The 17,855-nt window shown below is 34.0% G+C and overlaps 1 protein-coding gene across 1 annotated transcript; it reads left to right on the top strand.

Moving 5' to 3' along the window:
- Nucleotides 1-1,094: 1,094 nt before the first annotated feature.
- LOC113871366 (ammonium transporter 1 member 1-like) lies at nucleotides 1,095-3,364 on the top strand. The gene has a single exon (XM_027508453.1). It carries the CDS (start codon nucleotides 1,208-1,210, stop codon nucleotides 2,708-2,710), a length of 1,503 nt encoding a protein of 500 aa, XP_027364254.1. The 5' UTR covers nucleotides 1,095-1,207; the 3' UTR covers nucleotides 2,711-3,364.
- The last annotated feature ends 14,491 nt before the right edge of the window (nucleotides 3,365-17,855 follow it).

Below are 17,855 nucleotides of genomic sequence, written 5' to 3'. Positions count from 1 at the left end.
TTATTTTTATTTAATGCATAAACTTGTAAATATAAAGACTAAAAGCATGTTTGATTTTGGTTTTTAAAACTTGTATTAGAATTAATTTTTAAAAATAGAAAACTGTTTTAAAAACTGAAATCAAACATACTCTAATTTCCTTTTTTCTATTTTTTTTTTTTTACTTTCCATTGATAGCATTAGCTTCTGTGTAAGGAAATCTTATCAACTTTTGTGTGCTAGCATAAAAATGGTTGTAAGTTAAATTGATAACTATTGTAACTCTTGAAAAACAAAGGGTCATCAGATTGTCTTCTAATGGTTCAATAAATAGTCTTTTAATGATGTAACAAATAATCTTTTGGTATGAAGTTTAGTATTTAAAAAAACACTTTCTTTAGTACTCTTAATCTCATCTATTATTTTCTTTATTATTTTTAGTCTCATCTAATACTTTAATCTTAACTTACTTTTACGTAAATGACTTTATTTATATTTAAATTGTATGTAGCCTTTAAAAAGTAAATATTTGAAAGTAACTTTTTCATCATTATATATATAATAAAATAAAAATAAAACTATCATATATTTAATATATTTTTATTTTTAAATTTAAATAAAAAATCAATTTATTAAAAAAAATATTAAAATTACGTTTAATTGAATTTGTTTAATTTATTATTCATATATAAAATTGTTTTGCTTACTTATGTTTTTAATTCTATAAAAATTAGTATTTTTAAAATATATTTTTATGATATATAATTTAAATTAAATATATACTTTTTAATTGGTCTCTTTAAATATTATAATTTTTTATTCAATACTTTTTAATACAGTTTTTTATTTAGTCTTCTTAAAATAAAAGATTACAATGAAAATTTATAATTTATAAAAATCTAAATAAAAATATTATAATAATCTTTTAAAGAAAATATAAGTTAAAAACTACAAATATTTTAGAAAATAAAAACAAAAATTTAATAAAGTCAAATTTTTTATATTAATTTTCTCGCCACCCTAGGGAAACGAAATGTGAAGCTTTGAAAAGTCTCAAGTTCTTTCTGCGCTGGGAAAGCTAACACGCGCTTAAATTAAACTCCTCAGTCCCCACTCTCGCTCTATAAATATACACACCGCAGTTAAAACCGTAGTCTAGTCCACAAAACACACTCTTCAGACGCTGTCGTTTGACTAAAAGCAACCACCGAAACCAAATCAACCAACCATGTCGCTGCCACCTTGCTCCCGGGAGCAACTGGCCCAGTTCTTGGGCCCAAACACAACAAACGCCGCCGCTGCAGCAGCCGCAATATGCGACCAATTCACCGCCGTAAGCCACAAGTTCACCGACACAGCCTTCGCCGTTGACAACACCTACCTTCTCTTCTCGGCGTACCTTGTGTTCTCTATGCAGCTCGGCTTCGCCATGCTCTGCGCCGGCTCGGTCCGCGCCAAGAACACTATGAACATCATGCTTACCAACGTCCTCGACGCCGCCGCCGGTGGGCTCTTCTACTACCTCTTCGGCTTCGCCTTCGCGTTCGGCGCACCCTCCAACGGCTTCATCGGCAAACACTTCTTCGGCCTCAAGGACGTTCCCACCGAAACCATCGACTACAGCTACTTCCTCTACCAGTGGGCGTTCGCCATAGCCGCCGCCGGCATCACAAGCGGCTCCATCGCCGAACGCACGCAGTTCGTGGCTTACCTCATCTACTCCTCCTTCCTCACCGGCTTCGTCTACCCCGTCGTGTCTCACTGGTTCTGGTCCGGCGATGGTTGGGCCTCCGCGACAAACACTGGCAACCTCCTCTTCTCCTCCGGCGTCATCGACTTCGCCGGCTCCGGCGTCGTCCACATGGTCGGCGGCGTGGCGGGTCTTTGGGGAGCCTTAATTGAAGGTCCTAGAATCGGAAGGTTCGACCATAATGGTCGAAGCGTTGCATTACGTGGCCACAGCGCTTCTTTAGTTGTGCTTGGAACCTTCATGCTTTGGTTCGGTTGGTACGGTTTTAACCCTGGCTCGTTCACCAAGATTCTCAGCGCTTATAGTTCTGGAAACTATTATGGTCAATGGAGCGCTGTGGGAAGAACCGCTGTCACAACAACTTTGGCTGGGTCAACGGCAGCTTTGACCACGCTCTTCGGGAAACGGGTTATATCCGGTCATTGGAATGTTACCGATGTGTGCAACGGTTTGTTAGGCGGTTTCGCTGCTATAACTGCCGGTTGTTCGGTTGTGGAGCCGTGGGCTGCAATCGTGTGCGGGTTCGTTGCTGCGCTGGTTTTGATTGCGTGTAATAAGTTGGCTGAGACGGTGCGTTATGATGATCCATTGGAGGCGGCGCAGTTGCACGGAGGGTGCGGCGCGTGGGGGGTGATATTCACGGCGCTGTTTGCGAAGGAGGAGTACGTGAACCAGGTTTACCCGGGTAAAGCGGGTCGACCCTATGGGTTGTTTATGGGTGGAGGAGGGAAGTTGTTGGCGGCGCACGTGATTCAGGTTTTGGTTATTACTGGGTGGGTTAGTGCAACGATGGGGCCCTTGTTTTGGGCTTTGCATAAGATGAAGTTGCTTCGGATCTCGGCGGAGGATGAACTTGCGGGTATGGATCTGACCCGACATGGTGGGTTTGCTTATGCTTATGAGGATGATGAGCACAAGCATGGGACTCAGTTGAGGAGGATTGAGCCTAACTCCTCTTCCACTCCCACCACAGATGGTTGATCATATCATATCTTTTCTTTTCTTTTTTCTTTTCCTTCTTTCTACCCCTCACCGATGGGTTTTGCAACTTTTTACTGGTCGTACATGGTTGAATTGTAAAAGTACAATTTTCTATTGAAAGATCCACGTTCAGGGTTTGGTGGGGTTGTTGTTGACTAAAGGCGCGTTGCCTTTGGACTTCTCACATTGACAAATGACAGTGAAGCGAAGCTATTTCATCTTTGTTTTTTCTTTTCTTTCTTTCTTTCACTCTAATGGAAGGAAGAACCATGGTTTAATATATTGCATGATCCCGAGGCACGACGGATGTACTTTTTGTTTTTATCTTTTACGAATTTGTGTATAATTATGCAAGTTTTTATTATTATTATTATTATTGCTTCAGAGTGTCTTTACTCCTGCAATTAAAAATATTATATATATATATTTATTTAAAATTCAAATATATGGATAAATCATTGTTTGATATATATGTAACTTCCTTTTTTACGTAATTATTTATTTTTCTTATATTGAATTTTCTAGGATTTAATTAAAATATACTGGTAGTGTGCTTATTTTTTTAACATCCGTTTAATGACACGTGAAAAAGGAAAATTTACAAAAATAAAATATTTTAAATATAAAATTACTTGTATGTCTCAAAATTATTATTATTTTTACATAAATATTCTAATTTTAATTGCATAGAAGTCAATTAAAATAGTTTTCACATACAAATACAGAAGTTGTAATGCAATTTTCACGTATTATGCATATCTTACCCATATAATTTATTTAGATTTCTTTCCTAAATTAAAGAAAAATAATAATTTTAATTAAATTTGTTAATATTTTTGTATAATAATTTTATAAATTATTAAATGATATTACTATAAAAATAATATTATAAAAGACATAAAATATAAATTTTAAATTGCATAAAATTCAAATTCTAAATTACATGAAATTAAAATTTTAAAGTACATAAAATTAAAATTTCAAAATACATAGCCTATAAAATATGTAAATCACCATCAGCATATGTGACTATGGGCCACGTCTATTAAGTCTGGACGCAGCAAGGTGACTTCTTGTTGCACAAAGACGATATATAATTTGTCGTACAGGTTTATGATGTGCATGTACTGGTCATCCATATTTTGCTGTTGGACAGGTGTGTGATGCTCCTCTTGCTTCAGTGAACCATTAAAGGAGGGAGTTCAGATGTGTTGGTGATGGTCGATATAGATTATCTGGTGGTGGCATATATCTGCTTGTATCGGTCGAATTTAGCCAAGTCATAACTTTAGTATCTGACATGAAAGGTGGACTGAAAGATATATGTCGTGCAATATCACCATAGACTAGACTTGTGACAAAATGTTGTATAGGACTTGGAGTAAACTCAGAATCTAACATAAACTGATGACTAGGGCTTACCATAAAATGCTAGCTAAGAGTCATACATGGTTGGCTAGGGTCCGGCATGAACTGGTGTTGAGAAGGATTAGCCATATACTGTTGTTGGCTAAGAACTGACATGAAGTGGTGGCTAGGGTATGTGAATGTCGGGTGGTATACGTAGTGTGAGGTATGCTATACAGTTGGATTTACATCAGGTGCCACGATGTTGGCTGGTATATGGGCCTCATCACGGAACGACGCATGAAAGAGCGTCTATCTGGAATGTCATCAGGATATGTGATTTCAGGTGTTGGGGCATGTAGTGGTATACCATCAGGTAAGTCCCTAAGCTTTGCACCCTGTGGGACTCCATCCAACGACAAAAATCTATTAGCGACTGACAAGTACCACTGAAAGTACTCGACAGAGGAACGATCATCATCAGTTAGAGGATATGGAACTCGTCGCTCCCTACGTGCCTCCCATGCAGCATGCCATGTCACATGATAATCAGGCCACCATATATCTAGATCACCCTTCCCATCCTTAGCGTGCAACCGATCAATATTTATCGGACTGATTGGTATGTGTTGTGCTCTACCAAATTGTCGAACTACGCAATCAATAGGGTGTCACTCAATCATAGTAAATTGTATAAGAACAGTCACATATGCCCAAACATCAGTCTCATCATACACGAAAGGAGGTGTAATGTTCCTGACCTCATTGTTGCTGTAGGGCATCCACCTAAACTGAAATAATAAATAACAAAAGTTAGCAGTAGACACCATATTTGAACTTATCCCAGTAATGCTAATTGAATCAATGATCCTCATATATTATGATAACTTATACGTATATGATCTTGTTGATGACCTAAAACTTTTCCACTTGAAATGAGAATAATTAGTTTTTAAAATATATAAATAACAAAAATTAATATGTTGATAAATAAATTTACCTCAATGCTAGTGAAAAAGTGAAAGATTGATGGTACCTAGGGGCTAACTGAGGTATTCTGTATCATGCCCAAAACTGTAAGAGATGCAAATAACCTGCAATTTTAGTGATATTGTATTTCATCGCACGACAAAACTCATGATAAAGGGATGCTAGAACAGCAGAATCCTAACTATAGTTTGAAATCTTAGTAAAATCAGTTAAAAAAGGTAGTCACTTCATATGAACCCTAAATCCTGATTTATCTGGAAAAAATACCCCACCAAATAGAACTATTATGTACGCTCTAATGTAACGAATAATAGTTTGTCCATCAGCATTGTGAGGTAATGCTCCAAATATATCTGTAAACCATTGTAGATTTACGAAAAATCCCTTTATGTTTCTCTCATCAGGAACTACTCCAAGTAAATCTTCACATAATGCCTATATATTCCAATCATAAAATTTCTCCCACGTTCCAATGCAACCACTCACAGGGACTCCATTCACACGTAAGCCCACCTGAAACACAACATCCTTCAAAGTGATTGTACATTCTTTGTATGGAAGATGAAATGTGTGTGACTCTGGCCTAACCGTTCTACAAGTGCACTTATCAGTGCCCTATCATAATCAATTACTGGAACCATCTGTGTAACATGCCAAAAACTAGTCTCCTTAAGAAATGGTTTCATTCTTGAATCTAGAGTAACCATCATATTATAACACCTACTTTTTAAAATTCGAGCTTCCTGTACAATAACAAAATAGTATATACAAGATTTAAATGAAAAAATTTATAACAATATTATATAATTATGAATTACTACAATACAAAATTAAATTATCATAATAATTAAAAATACATAATAGAATTTTATTTACATTCCTCAATATAATAATTATAATTATAACAAATAATTAAAATTAATTTATAATATAATAATTATTAACATTTACACATTTTTCTAAACATATAATTACAGAATTAATAATATATTAAATTAAATACATAAATAATTAATTATAATTTAACTAAATATATTTAAAAATTAATTTACCTGTGTTAACAACTTGCTTACAATATGATCAATAAAATTAAGCTGATATAGATCGTTATCCATCTTCCTCCGTCGCCTCTGTTGTTCTCTGGTGTCACTCTCTCTAATCTCCTTTTTTTCTCTAGTCTCAGTTCTCTCTCTAGTCTCTTCTCTTTGGTCTCGGCTCTCTCTCATTTGGGATATATAGTAGTCGATTATACTTGTCTTTGAAATGATACTAAAGTCAATTTTAATCGTTTTACTTTTAGTATGCAAGTCGGCTTAAATCAACGTCTTTGGATCCAAAAACCAGCAACAAAAATCGACTTCAACAGTGCAGGAAAGTCGACTTTAATTGACTTCAATAGTGCATGAAAGTCGACTTCAATGGTGCATGAAAGTCGACTTCAATCGACTTCTTTGAAGCAACATGGACAAAATGAAAGTCGATTTAAGGTGGTTCTGGAGGAAATCAATTTTAATCGATTTCAATTTACATTCAGGACATTTGCGTAAAACAAAATTTCCAGGACACATGCGTAATTTCATATTCAAAAAGTTTTATTTCTGTAAAAAAAGCCCGTAAAAAATTAATAAATAATAAAATTTTGTCAAAAATATGATGAATTGTTATTAGTGCATTTTATTTTGTGATTTTTTTTATAAAAATTAATTACAGTGTAAAGCTTTTATTGGAATATGGCTACTTTACTCCCTAATTTTGTAATTATTTTTCAGTTTCTTCCTTAAGAAAAATGTTACTTGTAAATGTTGAAAATCAATTATTATGTTGAAAATTTTATCAAAGTAGTACATATTACAATTAAAAGTTAATAACACTTAACAAAAGTGTTCATGTGGCATGTTAAATACAAATTTGATACGTTAGTTATCAATATATTGGATCAGTAATAGAGGTTAGACATTAACAAAAGTTTAAGGCAAATAAAGGAGAAGATGATAACTTTAAGATTATGTGAGAGGGGATGTATTTGACATAAATTTAATAATTATCCCTTGAAAAGTCACACACTGTCTTTTTGTGATGTATCAAATTAAAATTTAGCATCCCAAATAAGCAATTTTATTATTTTTTATTAAGGTTGACAAATTGTAAGGAACAGCTCTGAATATATCAAATTGATATGAAGGCTTGTTTATCATGGTATCTGTGGGCATGTGGAAACTGTAGTGTTACGTATAAGTAATGTAACTGAAAAGGTGATGTCTATATTGTATATGCTTTCGGGGTGTCTGAGCTAATTACCGAATATACTGTGTATTCCCTTTTCTCTGCTGAAAGACTGATGCCAAACAGTGGAAATTAGAATGTTTTCCGGCAATTGTCAAAATTGGAGTTCAAAATTCGAATACCATTTTTTTTAACATGTGTAATACTGTAAATTAATAAATATTTATATATAGTAGATTTTACTAAAAATTATAAAATTTAATACATACTAATACTATTAAATACTATAATTTTTTTTATTGAAATTTATTATTATATGAAATATTTCACATAATGGATACAAGCTAACATATCAATATAGAGATATTTTACTTTGAAATGAAAGCACGGCATTATTAATGAGATTGCATGAATCACGGAATTCCAACCACACTGGTTGTTGAGTGCCTTTACATTCGTAGGACGATAAGCTTTTGACATTACAAGAATCTCTGATTGGCTTCCCACATTTGAATTGTTCTTATAAACAACTATCTTTAGGATGACGTTGACAATGATGTTCAGCTCACTGATTGATTCATAGAAGGACTACTCAATTGGGTTCTCTTGAGTGACCTAAACAAAAACAAAATGGAGAAACAAAACAATAGAAAGAGAGGGGATAAACACCGATTCAGAAACTCCACAGCATTCCATGTTTCACAGCAAGCTGTTGGACATTCCTTTTAGTTACTTTCAACTAAATGTTAGGTAAATGAATAAATCTTATGTCATAAGTTATTGAATTAAAGAAAAATCTTAAACCACTATTTCTTTTATTTGTTTCCTTATTTGTATTTTTTTTAAATCTAAATTACAAATAATTTTCTATGAAGACAAATTTTGTTTGACTTGGAAACATTCACAATATGTTAGTTACGGCTCCTCCTTCTCTTTTAGACACAACACACACACAAAACTTATGATAAAAAATTGATAAATAAGAAAGGAAAATATTTTAAAACAGATATCTATTTAAGTGAATGAGTGATTGAATCAAATCAATTAATTGTTTATAATGCATGTATAAATTTTTTTAAAACAAATACAAAATAAAAAAAATATCTAAGAAAAAAATCTATTAATACCTACACATTTATACATATTATTGATGAGATTAATAATTACGTTATTGATATAATTGAAAGATAATAAATAATACAAATATTTAAAAGATATTGATGAAGTAAATGATAGCATCACACTTAGTTATGTTTCATTCTCAAAAGTGATATCATCAGAAGAGTTGATAAATTTTTTTTATTAAAAAGGATGAAAAGTATGGAAATTATATATATATATATAAACTTAATTTATAAATAGTGTTTAATGATTTATCTTAATACTTCTGATATATTTTATTTTTAATCATACCCTTATTATAAAATTAATAAATCATATTGTTAATTTTAATAGAAAAAACACATATATAGTAAGAATAATTATCAACAATCAGTCATCTATGATAAATTATAACATACAAACTACTAAAAAGATTCTTACCATATTAGATGTTTTAAATTATATATTTATTTTCATATTTACACAATTCATACAAAGTCTGAGATATCACATGTAGTACATTATTGAACCTATTATAGAGTTCTCTATTCTCAAGTAATGACGGTAGATCACGAGCAAGGAACAGTTAGGTATGAAAGAGTTGGTTCTTAAAGTGTGGTATTAAATAAAAGGGGTGCCTTCAAAACCAGATAAACCTTCCCCACCTAAAGGGACGCATTTGGAAAACGAGGGTCTTTTAGGGCAGTAATAAACTAGTTGTACAGCATATGTTTAGCTAAGAACGGAATTTATATACTTCAATTTGTAATTAGTAACACATGCATGTGTAAGTTGGTTTACATAGTTTTCGTCTGCGTGGTGTCGGGTTGCTCCATGTGATGTGAATTTGCATTGGGATTTTGGAAGAGTAGTTTTCTTCAATCCTATTTATAAATCTCAATGAAAAAACGTTCTTTGTTATACATAAATTTATTAAATAGAACGTTACATTGAATGAATTTTTAACCAAAATAATATAAAAAAAAATTAAAAATACTGAAATAGACCTGTCCCAAAAATATTTACGAAAGTAGACCGATTTACTGTTTACGTACAGAATTCGACTTCCCAAAAACTGAATTCTGGTCTTCAAATTTATGTCCGTATAGTAGATTTCCAAATGGAATTCGGTTTTGGGGCAACCGAATTCCATACATAATTTGCATTTATGTTTTTGAATATAATAAAAAAATATTATCTAATATTTATGTTTATATATTTATATTATGTTAATCTGTGTGACAAATGCGTCTCCTCATTTTGTAAATTCCTTCAAATATGCTGCAAGAAAGTCGACTTCTGAGAGCGGTTGAAAATGAACCGCTCTCCAAAGTCGACTTCTAAGAGCGGTTAAAAATGAACCGCTCTCCAAAGTCTACTTTTAAGAGCGGTCTATTTTGAACCGCTCTCCAAATTCTACTTCTAAGAGCGGTCCGTTTTGAACCGCTCTCTAAATTCTACTTCTAAGAGCGGTCCATTTTGAACCGCTCTCCAAAGTCGTACACGCATGACCGTTAATGAGTTGAGCTGGAGAATTTGGAGAGCGGTTCAAAACCAACCGCTCTCAGTAGTCGAATTTGAAGAGCGATTCGTTTTGAACCGCTCTCAGAAGTGAACTCACAGCATATTAATTTACAAAATTGAGGGAATGTATTTGTCACACAAATTAACATAATATAAATATTTATTTTCACACAATATAAAAATAAAAATATAATTCAAATAATAAATTTTATTTTATTATTTAAAACTATTTTTATTATTAAATTTGACAATATATAATTATTATATAAACATAAATATTAGATAATATTTTTTTATTATATATAAAAACAAAAATGCAAATTATGTATGGAATTTGGTGAGAGTTTTACAAAAATAATATTAAAAAAATAAAAATTATAATAATAATTGAATAATTTTAAATTTGTATTTGATAAAAATTACAATAATAATTTATTTAATTTTATATTTTTATAAAATAAATAAAAGTATTAAATAATAATAAGATTATTTATTTAATTTGAGACATTAATCTTTATTAAAATTTATACATAATTATTTATTTAAAAAATATTTTATTTATTAATAAACATTATTAAATAATATTATGTAGATATATATATATATATATATATATATATATATTTAATATAAATTACTAATACTAAAATTTATAAGTTGCAATGACATTCATAAAATTAAAAATTACATGAAGAAAATTTTAAAGTAATAACAACAACATAAATCAATGACGGGAAGTAGAAGCTTGAGTAATGTTTGGACATGTCTTCCTTGTGTGACTAGGGGTGTGACAATAAGAACAATTTTTTTGCCGACTTTGTTGTTCTCTAATGTCCATCTCTGTCCTTATCCTACTAGACTTGGGTCGACCCTTTGAAGTTCTTTTCAGTTCTGGATTTGGACACAAAGTTGGGCCCGTGTAAGTTGGCCAATAGTCTTCATGTCTGAGTTCTCCAAACTGACCTTCGTATACCTTAGAAACTTGTTGTAAGGTATACACGGGAGATATGTATATGTCAAAGTTGTGGTGTGTGTATAAGCATGAAGCAAGTACATGCGAGCATGGGATGTGAACTTTTTGAAACTTGCCACAATCACACCACATTTCATCTAACCGTACTGTAAATCTTCCTACGGGTCGAATTTCTGTCGGATGTTGCATTTCTTCGACTAAAAATCTAGTGCTTGTTCTGTCAAAGGTGATGACTCTATGAGTGTTTGCGTTTGACTGTGCATCTTGAATTGCTTTAGTTGCAACCTCCGAGTACATATGTCCAGCATTAATCATTGCATTTACTTCTCTGCCTCTGTCAATGAAGAACTTATTGCAACGGGTGTATATTGCCAGGACCATGGAGCAAATTGGCAAGTTTCTGGTTTTCTTCAAGACCGAATTGATTGACTCTGCTAGGTTTGTTGTCATGTGTCCCCAACGTCGTCCATTGTCCCATGCCAGTGTCCATTTTTCCCTTGGGATGTTGTCCAACCATTGTGCAGCTTCAGGATTATTATCTTTTACTATGTTGTAATAGTAAAAGAATCTCGGTTTAGTCATCCCATATGCTGGAAACAAGATTACAAAAAAATTTAATATAACTAGCTAAGCAATTGTATAAAATATTAATAAGAATATAAAGTAAGTAAAAAATTAAAATTACCCATATTTACGACATCTTTCTTCAGTGCAGCGTTTTTGAATTGTCGTATGAAGTTTTGTGCAATATGTCTAATGCAATAGACATGGACAGAATTGTTTTCTGTCCAACCACTTCCATTTCTGGAGTATGCACTTCTTATGGCCTCGTGACGATCTGAAATGAGGCACAACCCCTCTTGCGGAGTTACGTACCTCCTTAAGTTTTTCAAAAAAAAGAACCATGCATCGCTAGTTTCACCTTCTACCACAGCAAAGGCAATGGGAATTATGTTGTTGCGGCCGTCTTGTGCAACTACCACTAATAAAGTCCCTTTGTATTTGCCATACAAAAATGTTCCATCCACTTGAACAATTGGTTTGTAGAAGGCAAAACCATCAATGCATGGCTTGAGGGTCCAAAATAACCTCTTGAAGAACACATTCCCTCATCAAGCAAGTCACCCTTGTATGCTGGTTGTGTACTCAATTTCCAGATGAAGCCTGAAATATACAGTTGCATTTCAAGCAACTGTCTAGGTAACTTATGGTATGACTCCTCCCAATTTCCAAAGATATTTTCAATGGCATGTTGTTTCGCTAACCATCCCTTCCTATAGCTGATTGTGTAACCCATTGTGGACTTTATGTGGGCTAAGATTGTTGTGATGGGTGTGGATGGATCAGTCTGTATTATTTCACGAATCCCATGAGAAATCATTCGTGATCCCAAGTTGTTATGATCCTGTGAAATGAGTGGGGAAGCATATGTGTGGCACCCGTCAAGCTTCATTATTTCCCAGTGTTGCTCTTTGGTGCGCAATATTGCTCGACATCTCCAAGAACAGTCATTGTGAACGCATTCCACGACAAGCCTAGTTGTGTTTGACATTTTCACCTTGTAAGTGCAATGATTGACAATGTGAAATCTAGTTATGGCATCTTGCACTTGTTCTTTTGTTAGGAAGCGCTGGCCAACAAATAGTGTTCCAGGTGGATACACTACCATTTCACGTTCAAGTACATGGCCAAACTCAGAGTCATGTTCTTGTATTTGACTGGAAAAGTCTGAAAAATGTGGAGGTAGGTTGTATAATGGTAATGGTTGTGATGGTGGATTATTTGGAAGTGGGAGGGAGTCTTCTTCATCATCCTGCTGTTGAGATAGGATTTCATCTTCGTCCTTGCTAAAAGGATCAAATACTTCGATTGGGAGACCCACAACAACATGTTCTTCAATGGGAGTTTCTTCAAGAGGCTGAGAGGGTTGGGTTTGCTCAAATGGTTGTGAGGGTATTTCATTAAGGTCCATGAATTGACGAGTTAAAAGTTGTGTGTAGGACTGAAGGTCAGAATTCATATCATATGTTGGAAAAGATGGATTTATGGTTTCGTAAGTTTGGTAAGGTGAAGATGAAGGCGAAAGTTATGGTGGCTGGGTTACGTTTGTAGCAAATGTAACATATAATTCTATACCTGATTAAAGTTGATTTGAATCGTGGATGTTGAACAGTACCTCAACGTCTTCATCATCATTTAACTCAACACATGTGTAGTTACTAACTCCTGGGCCAAGTCTAATTGGGTAGCGAAAATGTATGGTTGTCACCCTTTCATTTTCGTCTCGGTTGAGTTTTGTGTGGATAATTTTCTTGAGCCTTTATAGAGTCACTCCTCTCTTTAGATGTACCAATTTAGCTGATGATGAGGTGAACGTGACTCCTTCATAAAGACATTGGTTAATGGCACCATCAGAGTGAACAATGACATAGATTGAAGACATTTTTAGAAGGAGAAGGTTCACAAGAACAAGGAACAAGCTGAGAAGGTTGACTGAATAAAATGAACATGAATATGTCTATTTATAATGGTAACATTGGATTCTCAGTCATTCAATGCTTCACCACGTTTTACGAGTGAGAGTGACTTATCAGGTCACGCAGACTAAGAGATAGTGACTTTTAAGGTCACGCAGACCAAGAGATAGTGACTTTTCAGGTCACGCAGACCAAGAGATAGTGACTTCTCAGGTCACCAGGCCAATAGATAGTGACTTCTCAGGTCACGTAGGCCAATAGATAGTGACTTTTCAGTCATGCAGGCCAATAGATAGTGACTTTTTAGGTCACGCAGACCAAGAGATAGTGACTTCTCAGGTCACGCAGGCCAAGAGATAGTGACTTCTCAGTCACGCAGACCAAGAGATAGTGACTTCTCAAGATTCTAAGGCTACTCTCTCATACCGAAGTTTGTCTATAAATATGTTCATCCAAGGGCACATGTTTTCATTCAAACTTGCGTCCATCTTTGTTCTTCGTTTCTCTTTATCTTTGATCTCATTACTAAAAATGTTGTTGTGAAAGCAAAACGAACACAGGTCCGCCTTTATTGGAAGAACGGTAAGTTTTATACATTACCATTATGTAAATCAATATTCTACATATAATGTTACTAATTTATTAATAACTGCAGGAAACTGAAAACATGATTTCATCTTTCTGTCATTCAATGCCAGAACCCAGTCCTCTAATTGTACCCATACTTGAACAACTTGGTTTTGCTGGGGTTGCAAAATTAAGGCATCTTAAGGTGGATCACGCATTGATAACAGCTTTGGTCGAGAGGTGGAGACCTAAAACTCACACATTTCATTTTCCAATAGGGGAGTGCACCATAACCCTGGAAGATGTTGCACTACAACTCGGGCTAAGAGTTGATGGTTTACGAGTCATTGCTCCAACAATATTTGACTGGGAGGAAATGTGTGACAAATATCTTGGTATCGTACCAGTCAAGGGAGAGTCACTAATTGGCTCTATGGTAAAACTGAAGTGGCTGAGAGACAACATGTTGCCATTACAAGAAGAATCATCTGAAGAAGAAGTTCACACTCATTGTAGGGCTTACATACTAGGTTTAATTGGAGGTGTTTTGATGCCTGACAAAACAGGCAACAAAGTACATCTTATGTATTTAGCTTTATTAACTAATCTTACAAGAACAAGACGATATAGTTGGGGTTCTGCTTGCTTAGCTATGTTGTACAGGGAAATGTGTAGATCCACGGAAGTTGGTAGCAAAACAATGGGTGGTTGCTCATCACTGTTAATATCCTAGGCATGGTATCGCATGTCATATATTGTGCCAATTTCTACTAATTTACCAACATACCCTCTCGTGTGCAGATGGAGTGGGGGTAGAGTACTCAACTTTCGAAATAAACCTCACAATGATGTTGTGGGGTACAGATCAATGTTTGATCACATTCAAGCTAATCAGGTAACTCTTCATATCTATTTTCTTATCTTCTATACATCATCTTAAGTAACAAAGTTAATTTTATTTGTAGTTTTTATGGGCGCCATATCAAGACTTGCAAACATCAATACCCATGGAAGCATATAGAGATGTCCAATTGTGGACTTCATGTACTGCCATCCTTTGTTTTGCAATTGTTGAATGGCACCAAACAGATAGAGTCAAATTACAGTTTCGTCTCTTCCAAGAAGTCCCTTCTCCACCGAATAATTTGAATGACCTCCACAAAATTGACATGAGAGGAAGACAGGATGAAAATTGGGTTACAAGACATGCTCAATGGATCGAGATATGGAACAACAGACGTGAGCTGACAATAACGGGTCATCCAATGCAAGGCCCATTGTGTCACACACAAGAATACATAGAATGGTACATTGCCAATTCCATCTATTTTCTATCTGTGCCACCACTACTACAAGATCCAAGGAGGAGTGACCAACAATTAAGGACTACCAACACATTTGAAATCGGTACGACTTCCACACCGTCGTACCACGAGACTGCATCAATTTCTTCGAACATTACGCCAGAAGCAAACATTATTAATACAAGACATTCGTCTGCAACAACATCGGAGGATTTTTTTACAAACTTATTTGGAGTTGATTTTACAACTCCATCTTCAGCACAAACTTACATGCAGTCTCTTTTCCAACCGGATTTTGCTAATGAACCTAGTAATTCATCAAATGCATTCCAACAAGTACACCTTCATGATGATCCAAATCCTCCACAAGTTCATCCTGAAATTCCAGAGCAACAACCACAACGACGAAACCCACCACGTCATAGACGTCGCCCTCGTTATGGAACTGGCCACCATTACGGAGATAGTTAATTATTAATGTTGTTATGAATTTGTTATCATCTTTGTTAATGCACTTTGTCTTCATCAATGTTACCTTAGTAATATGAAACCGTTAATATTAAAATATTTGTCTCAAGTATAAATAATTAACTTATAATTTAATATTTTATTTACTTTTTAAAAATAAATTTTTGTTCTCAAATAAAATTTATTTAAAATTATAATAATAAAGTTTTAGAGTTTAGGGTATTAAAAATTATAATATTAAATAATGTCATTTTCAAAAAAATTTAAAGTATTAAAAATTATAATATTAAATAATGTCATTTTTAAAAAAAACTAATTTAATTTACGTGAATGTCAGAAGGCATCTTTATTGGTTGGGAGGAGACAAAGCTCGTTTGGAAGTATGTGAGATAGCTTGAATGAGAAGAGAATCTAATGTTGAACGTGACTGACTAGTCACTATCTATTGGTTGGGATGAGAGAATGGTGTCATGGAGAGGTAAAAATCACTCGTAAGATGTGATATGGCATTGAATGACGAGGAATCCAATGTGCCATTATAAATAGTCATATTCGTGTTCATGTTCTTTATTCGGGATACTGTTTATTATGATGGACCATGCGTCAAAGTGTCATTAACTTTACATCAGGAATCTATGACACCGCGTCAGTGCGTTAAATTGTCATTGACTTTACGTTAGGGTGTTAGGAATCAATTGCTTTATGCCAGTGCGTCACAGTGTCATTAACTTAACGTCAGGAATCAGTGACACACTACACGATGTTCTCAGACCAACTTTATCAGCAACTACACACTTCAACTGTCTCATCTGAAATAAGATAAGTCACTGACCACTTTTATCAAGAATCTCATAAAACAATGGCACGTTGCATTATGTCTTAATTTGACCACTCAATAGTATATCAGGAAATATAAAATTAATCTCAACCATTGAACACATTATAAACGATCCTGACCATCCTTTTTTTTCAAGCACCTACTTTACAAATTGTCTATAAAAGACATATCATGTAGTTAACAAAGACCACACATTCATTACAAAATATAACATTAACATCCAAAACTTTAGATGGAGGACTTCGGTATAACAAACATTGACAATTTCACAAATTCTCATCTAGCTGTTACGTTTGCAAATGGCCAGATTACCCATAATCACGAAGGTGTGAGCTTTCAGTGTTCATCTCCAAAATTATTTACGATCCCACATGAGTGCACATTCGTGGAGATGAAACAAAGAATTTGTAATGCTTTAGGCATTGATCATAACACCCAGTTCACTAACTTGTACTATCGGAAACCAAATCACAGTGGTGAGGGTTTAGTTATATTTGAAGCTTTTTCTATTTTAACTGATGTTCATGTGGCGCAGATGCTTTCCTGAAAATCTAATTTTCCAGTCTCTTTAATCATTGAAATTTATGTCATCTATCAAAGATCAACAGAACAAATTATGACGCTTCTAAACCCTCCAGCCCCAAGCTCTTCATCAAACCCTCAATTCATCACTTCTAGCAAAGCTATAATATATTTTGGGGGACCTATCCAGCATGCCACCATCATGAACTGTCCACATGGTTATGGCCTTATGTTTAAATGTCTTCACCCAATAAGAATGATCATCCAACACAGCTGGACTTTCAATCAATTGTTTCAAGAGGTAAGTGAGGTACTGGATTATGGAGACAGGAAATAAATTACAATAATCAATTATAGACGACCGATCCGGGTCATCAACCAAAAACTCGTCTATGATTGCATAGAAATAAAAAATGATTCTGATGTGCAACATATGATGGCACAATGGAAAAAAATATTTGAACTTCATTCAAGCATTCAACGTACACATAACTGGTCAAAGATTGAATTGTTTGTAGAAACAAAAGACCTACGACCCCCAACACTTGAAGAAAGACTTCGTGATTGGCATGACAGTAGGTATATTGACCATCATGGAGAGAAAAAATATGCAATAGAAGATCTTTTTTAATTTTTAACCAATTAAATGTGTATTTTGTATTTTCTTTTCTGCTTTCCATGTCTGTTTCATTTTATTTTAATTATGAAAGTTTCATTTAGTTGTTGTTTATCTTCTTTTATTTAATTTTTTTATCTATAAATTCATTTCATATTATCTAACAAAAATAATCTTAATGATTTCATTTAATTA

Source organism: Abrus precatorius, unplaced genomic scaffold (genome assembly GCF_003935025.1).
Source record: "Abrus precatorius isolate BTA unplaced genomic scaffold, Abrus_2018 Scaffold7, whole genome shotgun sequence".
Classification (NCBI taxonomy): Eukaryota; Viridiplantae; Streptophyta; class Magnoliopsida; order Fabales; family Fabaceae; genus Abrus; species Abrus precatorius.
This window is presented reverse-complemented; position numbering and strand designations above follow the sequence as displayed.

Coding starts and splice junctions, on each gene's coding strand:
- LOC113871366 (XM_027508453.1), top strand. CDS start 1,208: ATGTCGCTGCCACCTTGCTCCCGGGAGCAACTGGCCCAGTTCTTGGGC.